Source organism: Carcharhinus amblyrhynchos, chromosome 15 (assembly GCF_965287045.1).
Source record: "Carcharhinus amblyrhynchos chromosome 15, sCarAmb.v2.hapA, whole genome shotgun sequence".
NCBI classification, from domain to species: domain Eukaryota; kingdom Metazoa; phylum Chordata; class Chondrichthyes; order Carcharhiniformes; family Carcharhinidae; genus Carcharhinus; species Carcharhinus amblyrhynchos.
Genome location: NC_137338.1, coordinates 54,697,159 through 54,715,457, shown reverse-complemented (window position 1 = coordinate 54,715,457; position 18,299 = coordinate 54,697,159). Strand labels below are relative to the sequence as shown.

Genomic DNA, 18,299 nt, shown 5'->3' with positions numbered 1-18,299 from the left:
GTGGCCTTAATACCTCTTGCTTGCCTGCCCCAATAACTCTCGTCAGTCAAACATCTGGCTAACTCAACCTTGATAACTTCAATGACCAGCCTCCACTGCTCACTGAGTGAGAGAACTCCAAAAACTAATGACCATCTAACAGAAGAAATTCATCCTCAATTCTGTCATAATTGGGAAACCCTTTATTTTGAAACTGTAACCCATGGTTCTAGATTCTCCACAAGGGAAATACCCTGTCAGATATTTACTGCAAAGCCTCCTCAGAATTTTATTTGTTTCAGTAAGATCATCTCTCATTCTCCTAATCTCCAATTAATATAAGCCCAATCTGCTCAACCTTTCCTCATAAGGCAACCCCCTCCAATGGAAGTTATATTCCTCCTTAAGTTAACCAAAACTGCACACTGTACTCAAGATATGGTCTCACCAATGCCCTGCACAGATGTAGCAAGACTTCTATACTTTTATACTCCACCCATCTTGCAATAAAGGCCAGCAATCCTTATGCTTCTTATTTGCTATACCTGCATGCTGTCTTTCTGTGTTTCAGGTACAATACACCCACATCCTCAACTTGTTGTAGAATGTTAAATATAATTCAGTGGGTCCAAATAAAGTCTCCATGGTCTTAAATTGGTTGACTGTGTGTATTTATTAACTGTAAGAACTATTTACATGCAAATACTAAAGGATTCAAGCTAGAGCTCCCTCCATGCTTGACAGTACGCAGCTCCATCAAGCAGGAGACTGACTCCTAGGTATGGGCCATGTGTTCTCTTACATTACTGTGTTGGTAGTACTGGACTCATCCCCACTTCAGATGTGCCAGACTCCTGTATTACACTACTTATCCAGCATTCTGTAGTGTCTCTCTATTTTATTATGATTGCCAGACCTTAAAACGTGGTTTTGTTTAAAGCTCCTTCATTTAATCCAATGTAAAATTGAGGAGTGGAAAGTGACATATGGCCTCATGTCTGCATAGAGATAAAGCCATGTGACCTGGGGACAGAGGCCCAGTTTGAAACCTATTGAAGGTTAGGTGCAAGTTTTAAAACCTGGACACAGAAGAGAAGGTAGTTGTACTTGCTACTCGAAGACTCTCAGACAGAGGAATTTTGGGGGAAACAAGCCACAATAGGCACTGCTTTGCTAGGCAAATGAAAAGGACTGCTTTTGTGTTAACCACCAAGTAGAGGATTATTGAGGGCTGAATCAACGTTTAAGGAAACAAGGACTGCAAACAGTTAACACCCATAGAATCACAAGAAGGTACCTCCAATGGGAAGTTCATTTGATTATGCTTACAGGTTGAGTAATTTTTTTTTGATTGTGATATACATGTATTAAATTAGCCAAACATTTAAAAATATTCAGGGAAATAGAAAGTGGTCCACTGGATAAAAAAATCTAAAAGTAGTATACAAATGTGCTCATTCAAGGGATATGGGCATACTTGGTAAAGCCAGCATTTATTACCCATCTCGAACTGCCCTCAAGAAGCCGAATGTGAATGACCTTCTTGGATAAAACCTGAGTGTCTTGCTAGACCATTTCAGAGAGTAGTTAAGAATCAACTGCATTGTTGTGGGCATGGAGCCACAAAAAGGCCAGCCCAGGTAAGGACGGCAGCATTGCTTTCCTAAAGAACATAGAAACATAGAACATTACAGCACAGTACAGGCCCTTCAGCCCTCAATGTTGTGCCAAGCTATGTCCAATCCCAAGATCAAGCTATCCCCTCCCTATAATTCTGGAGTGCTCCATGTGCCTATCCAATAACCGCTTGAAAGATCCTAAAGTGTCCGACTCCACTATCACAGCAGGCAGTCTATTCCACACGCCAACCACTCTCTGAGTAAAGAATCTACATCGGACATCCCTCCTATATCTCCCACCATGAACCTTATACTTATGCCCCCTAGTAACAACTACATCCACCTAAGGAAATAGTCTCTGCATGTCCACTCTATCAATCCCTTTCATCATCTCATAAACGTCTATTAAGTCGCCTCTCATCCTTCTCTGCTCCAAAAAGAAAAGCCCCAGCTCCCTCAAGCTTTCCTCAAAAGACCTTCCCTCCAAACCAGGCAGCACCCTAGTAAATCTCCTCTGCACTCTCTCCAATGCTTCCACATCCTTCTTATAGTGAGGTGCCCAGAATTAAACACAATATTCCAAATGTGGTCTCACCAACGTCCGGTATAGTTGCAGCATAACCCCGCGGCTCTTAAACTGAAACCCCCTGTTAATAAACGCTAACAAACTATCAGCATTCTTCACGGCTCTATCCACTTGAGTGGCAAACTTCAGAGATCTGTGGATATGAACCCCAAGATCTCTCTGTTCCTTCACAAACCATTGACCCTGTAATCTGCATTCAAGTTTGTCCTACCAAAATGAATCACCTCACACTTATCAGGATTAAACTCCATTACTGGAGTTTATTGAACATTACTGAACAGATGAGTTTTTAAAACAATCGGTAGTTTCAAGGTCACCATTTCTGAAACTAGCTTTTTATTTGAGATTTTATTTAATTAATTGAATTCAAGCTCCCCAAGTAATAGGGTTTTGACTCATGTTTCTGATTATTAGTTCAGGCACCTGAATTACTAGTCCAGTTATGTAACCACTGTTTTACCATATCCCTATGCTTATTAGATATTTATTTGTTTTCCAGCAGCATTTTAATCTTATTTGTAAGAGTTGTATGTCTTCCTCTATTTAATTGAAAAGAAACCGACAACAAGTGATCATCACAGGCAGGAATGGAGGAGGCCTGGTTTGTAATAAGTAATTAGGTTTTCTTCATGCACACACTTTCAATTTTAATTAGTTTCTTTAATTAATTAATTGGTTAGAACTTACTCTATACAGCAAGGAGGAAATACTTCTCACATTGTGAAGTTGAAGTTAATAACGGTGTCATAGCTGTGCCAAAACAACTTGCAGAGAAGCTAGGTCTTAAGTGTTACTGGTATCAGGGCTCACAGTCTTTGTGTTCAATGCAGTCACATATTACTTCGTACCACATGGAATAAACCAAATTGGCTGGACAAGAGAGTCAATGACGGACGTCTCAGGAGAAGGAAGAGTAAGGACAAGCCCGAGATTTTTGGCTGCAGATATATGCAAATGAGCTTGTGCTAGGGTTTGCCATATTATTATCTACATATGGAGCCCATTCCTCCAGTTCACAATCTTTGACTCGATGTGGTGGGCCTATAAAGTTTTGTTCGAATCCATTAGTTATGGAACTGTTTAGCACTATCTTTGGAATGCTGGTTTTGGCATGCAGGATGTAATTAGGTAAGCTTCACTAGTTTGACAACTCATCCAGGCATGCCCGGTGTTGCTCCTGGCATGCTGTTCTATATTCTATTGTGAAACAAGAGTTAGCTCACAGCTTGATGTTAATGGAGGAAAGATGATGTGCTGGGTTATCAGCTTGCAGGTTTTGGCATCACACAATTCTACTTCTCATGGGCAAGAGAGTGCTTAATCCAGCCATCCAAAGCTGAGCGTCTAATATGTCCTTACCCTGTTATACTTAGGATAGTGCGATTGCCACGCCACATGGTGAAATGTGTTCTCACTTGGAGACAAGACTAATTTTCATAAGAATTCCTGGGTCGCTGCTATCAGTGAAACCCTGTGCTTGTGACAGGCTAGTTCACCACCCACGGTACATTTTGTATCCCTCATTATCATCAATTGGTCAAGTAACGTTCAACGCGGATTGTTCAGTTATAGAGGAGAGAAGTGGGTGAGATGCATGGTGGAATAGTTAGCAATGAGGAGGAGATCCCTTTGCCTTTTTAGAGATTTTGAACTTCATTTTTAATTTACAAAATTAGTTGAAATTAGGATACAGAAAGACCTCCCTGCTCATTTTGCTGCAAGGCAAACAGAGTAAGCTCATGCAATGAAGGCTGTCACAGGCCAAAAACATTTCTCTGGGTGAGCCTCATCATCATATGTGTGGCAAGGTACATGCATATTTGGAACAGATTACTAATTAAGGGGGATAGCGAGGAGAAGAAATTCAATGGTTCATCTGCAGAGCTAATTCAGTTGAGTTAACTGGGTGTGAAGATGCGCAATCCAAGTAATGGCCAGTGAAGATCACGGCCAGAATTTTACCAGCCTGCCCGCCCCAGGAATCGGAGGCGGCTAGGGGCGAAGCATGGAAAAGTCTGTTGACCGCAGTGGGATTTTACGTTTCAGAATGAGTGAAGCTGTAAAATCCCACCCCATGAATCTGGCATGTCAATTTCTGTAGGGCCAGGAGAAATATTAATGATACATTAATGTATGAAAAGTATTTGCTTTCCCCCTAGTACTTGAAAATTGTATCAGGATTCGTTTAACAATATAAGGGCTTTACTTGTATTTTATAATGAGATTCCTGCCTGTCTCTGACTAGAGCCTTGGCCTCTAATCTAAAGCTTCAATCAAAATGGCAGAAAGCGGAATGGCATCAAGAACATGCAGAAAATCAGGTCCATGGTGTGCCTGGTTGTCATTCTTTGATGGCTGTTAATAATTGGAACGTTTCCATCTTTTATCAACAATATGTGCTTGCACATTAGGATGATAGTTGCATAAAGAGACCTTCCTAAGTGAATACTTAGGGCATTCTGTATACCATTTTAGAAAGTCGTCTGTTTTCCTACCGCCTCATGTATCTGTTTTGACCTCTTCACTCATCTTCCTCTCTCCATTGCTCTGATGCCAGCTTTAATCAGCCATTAATAATGTATTTTCTATTAAAAGTCAGGATTTAGGAATTTAGGGGGGAAAAAAAACATTGAATTGCTCCCTGACAGATCTAAACAAGCAAAATCATGAGTAATTCAGGATCAATGCGTTCATGTGTTGTTTTTGCTGATTGCGTGGAATAATTTTAGGGGCAGAGACTAAAGATCGCTTTTGATACAATAATCCACAAAACCACGACATTCTAATTTCATAGTAGCTAACATACAAGACAAAATTAACTCTTACAAAGCCAAGTCACCATTTTGACATTTACAGTGTAACATGGGAGATGAGAACAGTAAATGGAAATCATACACTAATTATGACTTTTCAATTCATTATAAGAACATAAGAAAATAAGAAATAGGAGCAGGAGTAGGCCATCTGGCCCTTCGAGCCTGCCCTGCCATTCAATAAGATCATGGCTGATCTGTCGTGGCTCATTCCCGCCCTCTCCCCATAACCCTTAATCCCCTCGCTTATCAAAAACCCATCAACCCACATCTTAAAAATATTTAGCGAGGCAGCCTCCACCACTTCAACGGGCAGAGAATTCCAGAGATTCACCACCCTCAGAAGTTCCTCCTCAACTCCGTTCTAAACGGCCCCCCCTTTATCTTGAGGCTGTGCCCCCTAGTCCTACTGTCCTTTCTGAGCGGGATGAGTCTCTCCACCTCTATCCTATCCATCCCATTCATCATCTTATATGTCTCAATGAGATCTCCCCTCATTCTTCTAAACTCTAACGAGTACAAGCCTAGTTTATTCAGCCTCTCCTCATAGCTCAAGCCCCTCAACTCCGGTATCAGCCTAGTAAACCTCCTCTGCACTCCCTCCAAGGCCAAAATATCCTTGCGTAAGTGCGGCGACCAAAACTGCACACAGTACTCCAGCTGCGGCCTCACCAATGCCCTATACAGCTGCAGCAAGACCTCCCTACTTTTATATTCAATCCCCCTCACTATGAAGGCCAGCATCCCATTAGCCTTCCTGACCACCTGCTGCACCTGCAGGCTGGGTTTTTGCAACTCATGCACAAGGTCCCCGAGGTCCCTCTGCACCGTCGCCTGCTGCAGTTTTTCGCCACAAAAGTAATTGTCTTTCCAACCAAAGTGGACCACCTCGCACTTGCCAACATTGAATTCCATTCGCCAGTTCCTGGCCCATTCGCCCAGCCTATCTAGATCCTTCTGCAGACTCTCCACACCCTCCGCGCAATTTGCCGTTCCACCAATCTTGGTGTCATCAGCAAATTTCGACACCATACACTCGGTTCCCTCCTCCAGATCATCTATATAAATGGTAAATAGCTGAGGCCCCAGCACCGACCCCTGGGGCACTCCACTAGTCACCAACCGCCAATCTGAATAGCACCCATTAACCCCCACTCTCTGCCTCCAATTTGACAACCAATCCTCTATCCACGCTAACACCCTACCCCCAACTCCATGCCCCCTTACCTTCTGCAATAACCTCTTGAGGTACCTTGTCAAACGCCTTCTGAAAATCAAGACAGATCACATCCACCGGCTCTCCTCTATCCACCGCCCTAGACACATCCTCATAGAACTCCAATAAATTTGTCAGACACGACTTCCCCTTAACAAAACCGTGCTGCGTCTGCTCTATCAAGCAATTCCCTTCAAGATGCCTCGCTATTTCCTCCTTGATGACGGATTCTAACATTTTACCTACAACAGACATTAAACTAACCGGCCTATAATTCCCTGCCTTTTGCCTGCCACCCTTCTTAAACAACGGCGTAACATTAGCCGTTTTCCAATCTTCCAGCACTTCCCCGGAATCCAGCGACGTTTGGAAAATAACCACCAAGGCATCCACTATCATCTCCGCCATTTCTTTCAGAACCCTCGAATGCATTCCATCCGGTCCTGGAGACTTGTCCACAATCAGTCCCTCCAGTCTGTCGAGCACCACCTCTCTAGTAACAATAATGTCATTGAGACCCTCCAGTCCTACCACCTTTCCATCGCTAACACCCGGCAAATTATTCACGTCCTCCTCCGTGAAGACAGAAACAAAAAAGTTATTCAAGACCTCAGCCATTTCCCCATCCCCTACCACTAAGTCCCCCCTCTCATCCTCTAAGGGTCCAACGTTCATCCTAGCCAGCCTCTTCCTTTTTATATATTTATAAAAACTCTTGCTATCCTTTTTTATATTAAGCGCTAGCCCAGCTTCATAGTTTCTCCTACCCTTCTTTATCAACTTCTTTGTCAATCTTTGTTGACATTTAAACCTCTCCCAATCCTCTTCTCGCCCACTACTCTTAGCTACTCTGAACGCCTCCGCTTTTAATTTAACACTTTCCTTCACCTCCTTCGTTATCCACGGCTTATTACCTTTCCTCCTACGGTCCTTTTTAACCATCGGAATAAATTTCTGCTGAGCACCAAGAAAGATCTCCTTAAAGATCCTCCACTGCTCCTCAGCAGACCTACCTTCCAACGCGCTACCCCAGTCAACATTCGCCAATTCTTCTCTCATCCTACCGTACTCCCCTCTGTTCAAACAAAGGATGCGTGTCCGGGAACCCACTTTCTCCTCCTCCATCTGCACCAGAAACTCCACCATACAATGATCACTCTCCCCAAGAGGATCCTTCACAAGGTCCCTAATTCTACCCGCCTCATTACATAACACCAGATTCAAGATAGCTCGCTCCCTCGTCGGCTCCAACACACACTGTTCATGGAAACTATCCCATTCCAGCATTCCAAGAACTCCTCCTCAAGCCCACCGCGTCCAACATGGGTCGACCAATCAATATGTAGATTGAAATCCCCCATAATTATCGCCGTTCCATTCCTGCACACCGCACTTATTTGCGTGTTAACAGCCCGCCCCACCTCCAGATCATTATTCGGGGGCCTATAGACGACACCCACCAGCATCTTCCTCCCTTTGCTGTTCCTAATCTCCACCCACAACGATTCCACTTTCTGCTCTTTGGTTCCTATATCATCCCTTGCTACCACCCTGATGCTATCCTTAATCAGCAGAGCTACGCCCCCCCCTTTTTCCTCCTGCCTATCCTTCCTAAACACTTGATACCCCTATATCAAACTAAAAATCATATTGTTACTATATTGCACACAATATTCTCCTCTACTGATAGATAATCAGACATCAAAATTCATAGCTGAGAGAGAGCTAAAAATGATAGAAATTGAAGGATGAATAATATCAAAAAGAAACAAACAGGGAAAAGACAAATGTGAGCAGAAATTTTGGTTGCCAGCACAACCCAAATGGGGAGAGGAAGCTAATTAAAATGGTTGAAACAGTGCAGGAAGGTTTGCATTCTGTTAAACAGTTTATTTTTAATATAAAGTTGAATTGCATTATTCTCACCCACCAGTACTGTAACCTAGCAACGCTCTTCAGATGTATGCTTCTGCTGCAGAAAATAACTGGCATTGTGTGACCTTTTTTACTTAAACTTCCCACACAGCCAACAATTTTCTGTTAAAGTGGAGCAAGCGACCTATCAACGTTAGTCAGAATTGTTAATGATTATTCATTCTTAGGTGCAGGTATTGCTAACAACCTACATGCTCAAGGTTTGACATAACTATGTTCTAGGGCCAATCATCTTCCGATGCTTCGTCAATGGCATTCCCTCATTTATAAGGTCAGGAGTGGGAACATTAGTGCAGATGTTTACAGATGACTGCACAATGACAATCACCACTCGCGACTCCTCAGATATTGAAGCAGTCCACATGCAGCAAAAACTAGATAATATTCAGGCTTGGGCTGATAACCGTCAAGTAATATTTGCGTCACTCAAGTGCCAGGAAATGACCATCTCTAACCAAAGAGAATTAACCATCTCCCCATAATGTTGAATGGCATTACTATTGCTGAATTCTCCACTATCAACATTGTGGGTGGGTTAACATTGATCAGAAACAGAACTGGACGAGCCACATAAATACTGTAGCTATAACAGCAGGTTAACAAGCTAAGAATTCTGCAGACTATAACTCACTCTCTGAATCCCCAAAGCCTGTCCTCCAACTAGAAGGCACAATTCAGGATTTGATGAAATGCTTGCCACTTGCCTGAATAAGTGCAGCTCCAACAACACTCGAGAAGATTCTAGGATAAAGCAGCCTGCTTTACTGGCACCCCATACACCACAAGAAAGCATTCACTCCCTCCAGCACTGACACGCAGTGGCAGTAGTGTGTATAAGATGCGCTGCAGCAACTCACCAAGACTTCTTGAACAACACCTTCCAAATCTGCGGCATCTACCATCTATAAGGGTAACAGTTGCATGGAAACATCACAATCTGCAAGGTCCTCTCCTAATCACACACCATCCAGCCTTGGAACTATATCACCATTCGTACACTTCACTGCATCAAAGTCCTGGAACTCTGTTCCTAACAGCATAGTGGGTGTTCCTAACCTACCTACTCAAGAGTAACTAGGGGTGGCAATAATAGCACCCACATTCCATGAATGAATAAAAGGAAACTTTGATATTCTAGGCCACTTAAAAGAGGGTTAAGAATCAACCTGAACTGGAGTTACATATAGGTCAGACTGATAAAGGTTTGCTTGCAGTGCAACTGTAGCTACTAGCTGCAAAAGAGCTATCGAGTTAGATCCCACCTTTCCATTCCTAGTCCTTAGCCCTTTGGTTACGAAACAAAGACTTTCTGCCTCTAGCACTCCTTCTGCTAGTGAGTGGGTGGGAAAAAAATCTCTCTCCCCTCTAACTCATCTACCAATTACCCTAATTATTGAACTTTCTGTCAAATGGAAAAGGTTTTTCCTATCCATTCTACCTAGGCTCCTCAATTTAATTCAGTTCAATTATATCTCCCCTCAGCCTCCACTGTTCCAAGTAAAACATGATCCTATCCAATTATCCCTCATAGTTAAAATTCTGTTTCACAGGACAACAGGAACCAATTGAGTTTTTAGAACAATTTAACAGTTTTAATTTCCAAATTTTGTGTTAAATTCTAATTTAATTCAAATGTTCAAATTTTCATGGTAGAATTTGACTCATGCCTCTAGATGATTAACCCAGTAAATTTATCTTTAACACTAACATATCTTAATGATAAGAGGTGCACAATATTTCTTTTCACCCTTCACATCCTTGCGCTTATCAGCTTGGCTGAGATGAGGCATTTACCACGAGGAGAATTACAGATACAAAACCCCGTTCTACCTATCTCTGCATATTGCTGCACTGCATTACATTGCCATGTCATCTCAACCAACATATAGTTTTCAAACTTGCAATAAAATTATTGTAATAGTACACATAAAACTCAACCAAACAACAAAATTATTTGCTTATCAGATATTCAGATTGTTCAAAGGTACCAAATCGAATTGCAAAACTATATATATTAATTGTTCCATAAATCAGCTATTTTATAACAAATAATGAGAATGTCAAAGTTGAATTATGTTTACACAAAATAATAAAAGGTAATAGAAGCCTTGTTTGTAAAATAGACTAATCAGTTTTTTTTAAAACAACCATTACAATCAAATATAAAAAGCAGCTCAAAGGATTTTAGTATCTATTAATTTGTTATTTATGCTGCATAATAAATAGAATGTCAAATGTTCACGAGCAGTCAAAATGATGATAAAGCAAATATGATTTTTAAAAACACTCAACTGCAGCTATTCCCTAAAAGCATCGACAACGTTTTCAAAATTATACATGGCTTGATTATTCACTCATACCTAGACAAACAATAATCAGATTCTCACCAAGTAAAGCATCTCGTAAATCGAATCACAGGATCCTTTGATGTCCTGGTCTTTGGCCTTGTGTTTTACTCTCCAAAAGACTGACATTGTGAAAAGAAGCCCTTTACCTAATGAATAAATCTGCTTTGTTATTGTACATTTATCATCAGTTTTCATCAGCCGGAATCTTAAAACGTGGCAGACGGTTCGATGGTAATAATTTTTGTTTTTCCTTCATTTTTAAAGTAGTTCAAATGTAAAGACGCTGTGCTTACTGTTCTATGTTATGCAGAGCTGTAGTACAGAGAATCAGTTCAGAATGGAGCAAATGCAGTAATCCTATTCTAACTACCTCAACCCTAAATCCTTCAATGTTTATCTGAACTAGGATTCCAGTATCTGTTACAGCATGTCCAGCAATGAAGAGAAGTTCCTGTCAACAAAAGTGCTCTCATCGAACACAGCAGCAAAAAGAACTAGCAGAAACATGAAAGACAGCCTGCTGAAGCTGACATCGGAATGTCACTGTCTGCTTCCTAGGGCGCTGGTTCATCCAATTGGTTTAGTTCCCCCACTGGAATACTAATACTCAATTGTGTGAAGCTGCACTGAACTGCACAAAACTATCAAACACTGCAAAGAAAATTACCGGAAATGTCATCTATGGCTCTATGCGGTTGAATGGGTTGCATGTAAAAAGGATGCCAATGTTTACAGCCTTGTAAAAGAAAGGCTCTTCTTTGAAGCTGAGTTTCAGCTTCTGGCCAATATCAGAAAGGAATTCTATATTTTTTCTTTGCTTTTTTTTCATTCTGATCTGCAAATAATTATTCACACTCTAAAACCAACAGAATGATCTAATGTCATTTACAACTGCTGCAAAGATTCTGCAGGAATAATTATTCATAATCAATTTCCCTTTCTAATTTCTTTGAATTCAGTTACAGCACTCGTCACTTCAGAGGCAACCAGCAAAGAATCCTGAACAGATGGCATTTTCCCAAAATACAAAACAGAGGCACAGCTGTCTGATCTGAACATCATCCACATTTTTCCCATTAAGACACACTCGAATAATACTGTCAACTCAAACAAAATAATCAAGTTATACAATGCAGCAAAGTGCTAAAATCTGTAAACATTACAGCAACCGACAAAGACTAAGTATGACAAGTTTAGCAGAGCCTGCAGTTCTAACTATAAGCTGAAAATTCAGAAAGACTTCAAAACAAAGCAATTTTTTACAAACTTGATTTTACTTTAAAGTTCATCACATGTCAAATATAAATAAATACTAAGTAACTACTTCGCAAAGTCCGGAAAAAAAAATCGGAGGTCACAGTTCTCTTCAGCTGTTTCTATAGAAACAGCTGGATCAGATTCTAATCAATTCTCAGTCAAGATCTGAAAGGTTATTACAGAAATTCCTAGAAAACCTTGGTGGAAGAGCTTAAAAGACGTTAAATGGCTTTTCTAAACTAATAAGTATATCTGTTTAGCCTACCTTTGTAGCATCAGTTTTAAAATCAGTTTTTATCTCAGAAAGGGCAAAGATGCTCTCAAACTTCAGATATGTTTCATTCATCTGAAATACTAAGCATTGTTTTACTAAAGTTGCCGCTGTTACAGTCCTGAAGGCTTCAGTATAATGCATTTAAGGGTGGGGTATACAAGTTAAAACTTGTATTTCATATACTTGAAGTGCAACATCATAAAGAACTTCAGAGACAGTGATGCAAAGCAGAGGGAGTTTTCAAAATGCACATACTTATTTTAAAACAGTGGGTGGGATTTCCTAGCCCTTCCTGCCGGCAACAGGGGATTACCGTTGACTTTGGTGGGACCGGAAGATGCTGCCAGCAGCCAATGGCAAACCATCTCTGCCTTGGACAAACAAGCTGTGGAGACAGGAGGGGGCTGGAAAATTTTGACTTGTAACTATTTATGCACAAACAACTTCAAACTGCTTCAATGTACTTTTTCCTTTAAACATGCCCATTTTATAAATTTCAGTGAACAAATAGTATCAATGAAGTTTTTAATATTAAAAATTATTCTGCACATTGTTTTTGCACAGTTCTGTATCATATCTGGAATTCTATAAATCAATATGCTGTATTTTGCTACTGTAACTCATGGAGAACAGCTTCAAATACTCTTAACTACGCCCACTAATTGCAGTGTTCACTTCATTGCTTGAAACACCTCGAAATTTGTTAATTTTGAATAGTAATAATTGCAAATATTCTCACTTATGAGAGTTATTTCCTTGTACTCTGCTTTAAGAGATGCTTATAAACTTGCAAACTACTTTACCGCTACAAACGAACAAGTCAGTTTACTCGGGTACTTGCATTCAAGGAACTAATGCCTTAGTTATATAGGGTCTTAGTCAGATACCATCTGGAGTATTACATTCAGTTCTGGCACTGCATTCAAAAAAAATATGTTTGCACATTCTCCCAGTGTCTCCATGGGTTTCCTCCAGGTGCTCCAGTTTCCTCCCACAGTCCAAAGTAGTGCAGGTTAGGTGCATTGGCCATGCTAAATTGTCACTTAGTGTTGGGGAACCAGTAGGGTGGATGTGTGGGGTTACGGGGATAGGGCCTGGGTGGGAATATGGTTAGTGCAGACTCGATAGGCCGAATGGCCTTCTGCACTGTAGGGATTCTACGGTTAGACCAACCATAGACTTGATAAATGACAGATTTACAAGAATACCAGGGCTTCAAGGGGTAAATTGAGGACGTTACATAAACTTGGGTTATATTCCCTCGATGACTTAGGTGTTTCACATGACAAAAGAATTTGACAGAGGGTTTACAGAGAATGATTTCCTCTGGTGAGGAAATTAAGAATAATGAGGAGTAATCATAAAATTGAAGCTAAAACAGGGTTTTTCAAACTATGGCCATGACCTCCATTGTGTGTCAGAAGTCACATTTGGAGTCACAAGTTTCCCCTCCTCTGAGCAGCAACTCTGGAGAGCAGACCACACAATCCGAAGGCACTGACAGGACAGACCAGGACAGATATTCCACCAAACACATCATGAAGTGGATAGTGAACCAAAGATGTTCTTTAACTTCAGAAAAAACTTCTAACAGCAACATTGTATGGGTCCAGGCTGTTTTTTGTGCTGACTTGATGCAGCTAGAGGCTGCTAGACATGATCCATATGACCATAAGATAGAGATACAGATTGTGTCATTCCGCTCCAGCACTTGATCATGACTGATGTGTTTCTCAACCCCAATTACTTCCTTAGTGAAGGAAAAAAAGTTTGCAGCTGCCACTTACCTTCCCAGCTCAGGCGCCTGAGCTGGGAAGGCAAGTGGCAGCTGAAAACTTTACTATGCTTCTGCTCCTGTCTGCTTGTTGTACAGGTTCCTATTCCAGGCTAGTGACTCTATTTCACAGACCAGCAACTTGACCAAATTAGAGGAAGGGGAGAGGGGCTGCCGAATGAGTGAGTTGAGGAAGGTGGAGGAAGAGTGGAAACAGTAGGGAGTTTGGAAAGATGGGTTAGGTGTTTATGTATATGGTGGGGAGGGGGATCGAAAGAGGAGTTGGTAAATGGGTGTGAGGGAAGAAGGCTGGCAAGAGGGGCTAACGAGTGAGTATGTGGGGGGAAAGAGGGTTGGAGAAAGGGTTACAGAGAAATGGGAGTGGAGGAGAAGAGGGGTTAGGAAGAGGGGAATACGTGTATGGTTATGGGAGAGGGGGAGTGCATCTGTGCAGGGACAGAAGGGCTTCTCTGAGTTTTCTGTTACTAGGGAATATGGAAAGCTTGGTTCAAACTTAAGATCATAAAATAGTAACTTTTTTTACAAAGTTGTTTAAAAAATATTCATATTTATATAATGCATTACTATATATTGATCTACATATACACTATAAATTATCTACAATAATCAGACAAGGAATATTACAATTTACTTTGTTGGCCCCTGAAGTCATGTTAACTTTCAGGTATTCAAATTGGAAAATAATTTGGAAAGCACAAAACTAGATATTTCAGGCATGACATCAGAGAGGCATTTTGGTGAGAATAATAGACTCCCTACCGTACAGAAGGTGGCCATTTGGCCCATCAGGTCTGCACTGACAACAACCCTACTCAGGCCCGATCTGCATCACCCCACATATTTATTCTGCTCATCCCTCTAACCTACACACCCTGGGTCACTAAGGGTTAATTTAGCATGGCCAATCAATCTAGCCCTCACATCTTTAGAGAGTGGGAGGAAACCAGAGCACCCAGAGGAAACCCACGCAGACACAGGGAGAACACGCAAACTCCGCACAGACAGTGACCCAAGCTGGAAATCGAACCCAGGTCCCTGGAGCGGTGGGGCAGCAGTGCTAACCACTGTGCCACCACATCGCTTGTGCCAAATGCGGGATTCTGTTCCTTAAAAGACTACAAACGCTTGGTGAATTCAAAATTTCAGGACTGAGTTTGGCTTTTTTTTTTATTATTTACAAATATCAATGGCTAAAAATCAAAGGTGGGTTAAAGGAGTTGAGGTACAGATCAATCATGACTTAATTCAATGTCAGGACATGTTCAAGGAATGAAAGTTCTATTCCTATTCCTGAGCTAATCATTAATGTAGTAAGTGTGGAATTACAGCTATCAGCAGGATAACTGTAATTCAGAATATCAGAAAATTGTAGAGAAGTTGGAAAGGTTATTCCTCTGTCCCCAATACAAATAGTTTGTAATAGCACAGAAGACACAAGAACAATTATCAGCTGATTCAGAGTTGGGCTTGCCAACACAGATGTAGAATTATTAACATAAATGTTGCCAACATATCAAAAGGTAAAAGCAAAACGCACCTTAGTCTTCCAGACTGAACAATCTTGAACTACTGCTTCCATTTTTTTGGGCAGATGTTGGTAATGATTCTGCCACTGTCATTTACGCATCCTCTAGATAGAACATAGAAAAACTATAGCACAAACAGGCCCTTCAGCCCACAAGTTGTGCCAATCACGTCTTTACCTACTTACCTATACCCTCAATCCTATTAAGTCCCATGTACTCATCCAGAAATCTCTTAAAAGACCCCATCAAATTTGCCTCCACCACCACTGACAGCAGCTGATTCCACTCACCCACCACCCTCTGAGTGAAAAACTTACCCCTGACATCTACTCTGTAGCCCCACCTTATTTTGCTTTCCAGTTTTGGTGAAAAGTCATCGATCTAAAATATTAACTGTTTCTCTGACCTGCTGAGTATTTCCAGTTTTTTTTATATTGTGAAGTTATTGTGAAAACAAAACCTGCATGGGATACCAAAGGTTACAATAAAACTGTGCCTACCACTGATCTCTGAAGGGAGCTGCACATGGGCTTCATGTGTCTGTTTATTTGCATTCTGCCTGCTGCAGACTTTGCTGTAAAATGGGTGCAAGCAGCTAAAGTACCAAGAAATTCAAGTGCAGCTTTTAAAAGCATAATTCGGCCTGCAATTTTAGGCTGCATATTGGAGGCAAACAGGCAACAGCACAAGGCTCTTTCATTCACCCTTGTCACTTCATTGCACATGTTACCAATATTCTACTGCAAAGACAGATTTCACTATCTGGATTCAGAGGGCAGCATAGCATAACAATAATTTAGAGAAGACAAATACAGAACTTCACTGACTCGGACTTCCAAGACTGCCTTGAGGAAATCAAAAGCAGCATGGAGAGATTCTTAGGTCTGGATACTACTCAGCTACTCAAAAATGTAGCTTATGTCATTTCAAGGGATGGGCATTGTGTGAGAGCTTTGGCGATTCCAAGTCTGCAGAATATTGCTGCACAAAGTTCAAAGACTTCATCAGGGCAGGCAAGCCACCACCTGGTAGGCCGTGCCCTCTTTAAATGATACCTTAACTCCTTCCTATATTGCTTCTCCTCCATGATACTGGCACGTCACCATGTTCATCACATGGCAACTGCTGCACTTCAAACATCTCAGTATAAGTTAACCAGAGATCAATAGCAACGGAAACCAAGGAGACAGTTGCCATGCCACTGGCTCTCGCTCTGATATTTATAAACAAGGCCCTGGATTTTTCTGAATTCACTTTTAGCTAGCACGGCTAAAATCCCAAAAGAATAGCAGCTTGTTAAATTTATGCTGAGACACTATAATGAGCCATTGCTACCTGCACTATTCATTGGCTGCACATCTGTTTCAGGGTGGGGGTTGGGGTGGGAGGAAATTGCACATCTCTGCTGTCACTTAAAGGTAGCAAGTTTATCTTAAAGGAAAGGTACACTCTGCTTGAATGAAGAATGGGGTTCTGCTAACAAATATAAGAGGCGATTACAGCTAAATTATGAATCAGAACTACAAAGCTAATCTCTGGATTATTACTTGAGCCATGAGCAAATTGGCATAGGGTAAATAAAGTCAGAGAATTGAATGCATGACTCAAAGACTAGTATGGGGGAATTATGTTTTAATCCATGGGGCAATAGGACGCAGGATTCAAAAATAGGGAGCTCTATCTAGTTTATAGGCCCCCAGTAGTAACTACACTACAGGACAGAATACATATCAAGAAAAATATACTTCAACAATCATGAGCAATTTTAAATCATAGACATTAGATAAATTAAATTAGCAAAGGTAGCCTTGAAGATGAGTTTACAAAGCATCGCTGTGAGAGTTTCTTAGAACAAAACTTTTTGGAACCAACCAGGGAATAGGCTATTTTACACCTAGCAATGTGACAGGATTCAGTAATGAACTCATTGTAAAGGATCCACTAGACAACACTGACCATAACAGGATAGAATTTAACACTCAGTTTAAGGATGAGAAATTTGGGTCTGAAAACCAGTGACAGAAACTTAACTAAAGATCATTAGAAAGGGATGAAAACAAGCCAGAGGGTAGCCAGGGAGAGAGTTGGCCTACTCAAGGTCAGGGAGGGAGAGAGTCTGGAGACTCTGCATGGAGCCAGAGAAAATGGGCGAGGCATTAAATGAGTACTTTGCGTCAGTATTCACCAAAGAGAAGGATTTGGTGGATGATGAGTCTGGGAAAGAGTGTGCAGATAGTTTGAGTCATGCTGAGATCAAAAAGGTGATATTGGGGTTCTTGAGAAACATTAAGGTAGACAAGTCCCCAGGGCCTGATGGAATATACCCCAAAATACTGAGAGAGGCAAGGGAGGAAATTGCTAGGGTCTCAAGAGAAATCTTGGTATCCTCACTGCCTACAGGGGAGGTCATGACGTGGAGATGCCGGCGTTGGACTGGGGTAAACACAGTAAGAAGTCTGACAATACTAGGTTAAAGTCCAACAAGTTTATTTGATAGTAAACCTTCAAGCTTTCGGAATGCTGTTCCTTCGTCAGGCGAGTAGAAAGTACTGATCAGAGAAGGGCATATAAAGACACACACAGTTTACAGAATATTGATTAGAATGCAAGTCTTTACAGCTAACCTGCAATTCAAGTCTTAAAGGTGCAGACAATGTGAATTCATTCACATTGATTAGTTTGATTAATAAGTTTGAGGATGACACAAAGGTTGGTGGATTTGCAGAGAGCAACGAGGACCATCAGAGGATACAGCAGGATATAGATCGGTTGGAGGCTTGGGCAGAGAGATGGCAGACGGAGTTTAATCTGGACAAATGTGACGTAATGCGTTTTGGAAGATTTAATAAAGATACAGTAAATGGCAGAACCCTCAAAGAGTATTGATAGGCAGAGGTATTTGGGTGTATAGGTACACAGGTCACAAAGTGGCAACGCAGATGAAGCAGGTA

General features: G+C 41.2%; 1 protein-coding gene across 9 annotated transcripts in view; it reads right to left on the bottom strand.

Moving 5' to 3' along the window:
• Window positions 1–18,299, bottom strand: part of LOC145353309 (rho guanine nucleotide exchange factor TIAM1-like) — a 324,742-nt gene that overhangs the window by 44,848 nt on the left and 261,595 nt on the right. The window contains exon 1 of one of the 9 annotated variants that reach the window (XM_080203951.1): window positions 10,536–11,115. The exons of the other annotated variants lie outside the window; for them this stretch is intronic. Within the exon in view, the coding sequence (XP_080060077.1) occupies window positions 10,536–10,691 (156 nt within the window). The 5' untranslated portion in view covers window positions 10,692–11,115. Of the gene's footprint in view, window positions 1–10,535; window positions 11,116–18,299 lie in introns of those variants that run through there. 9 annotated transcript variants of the gene reach the window in all.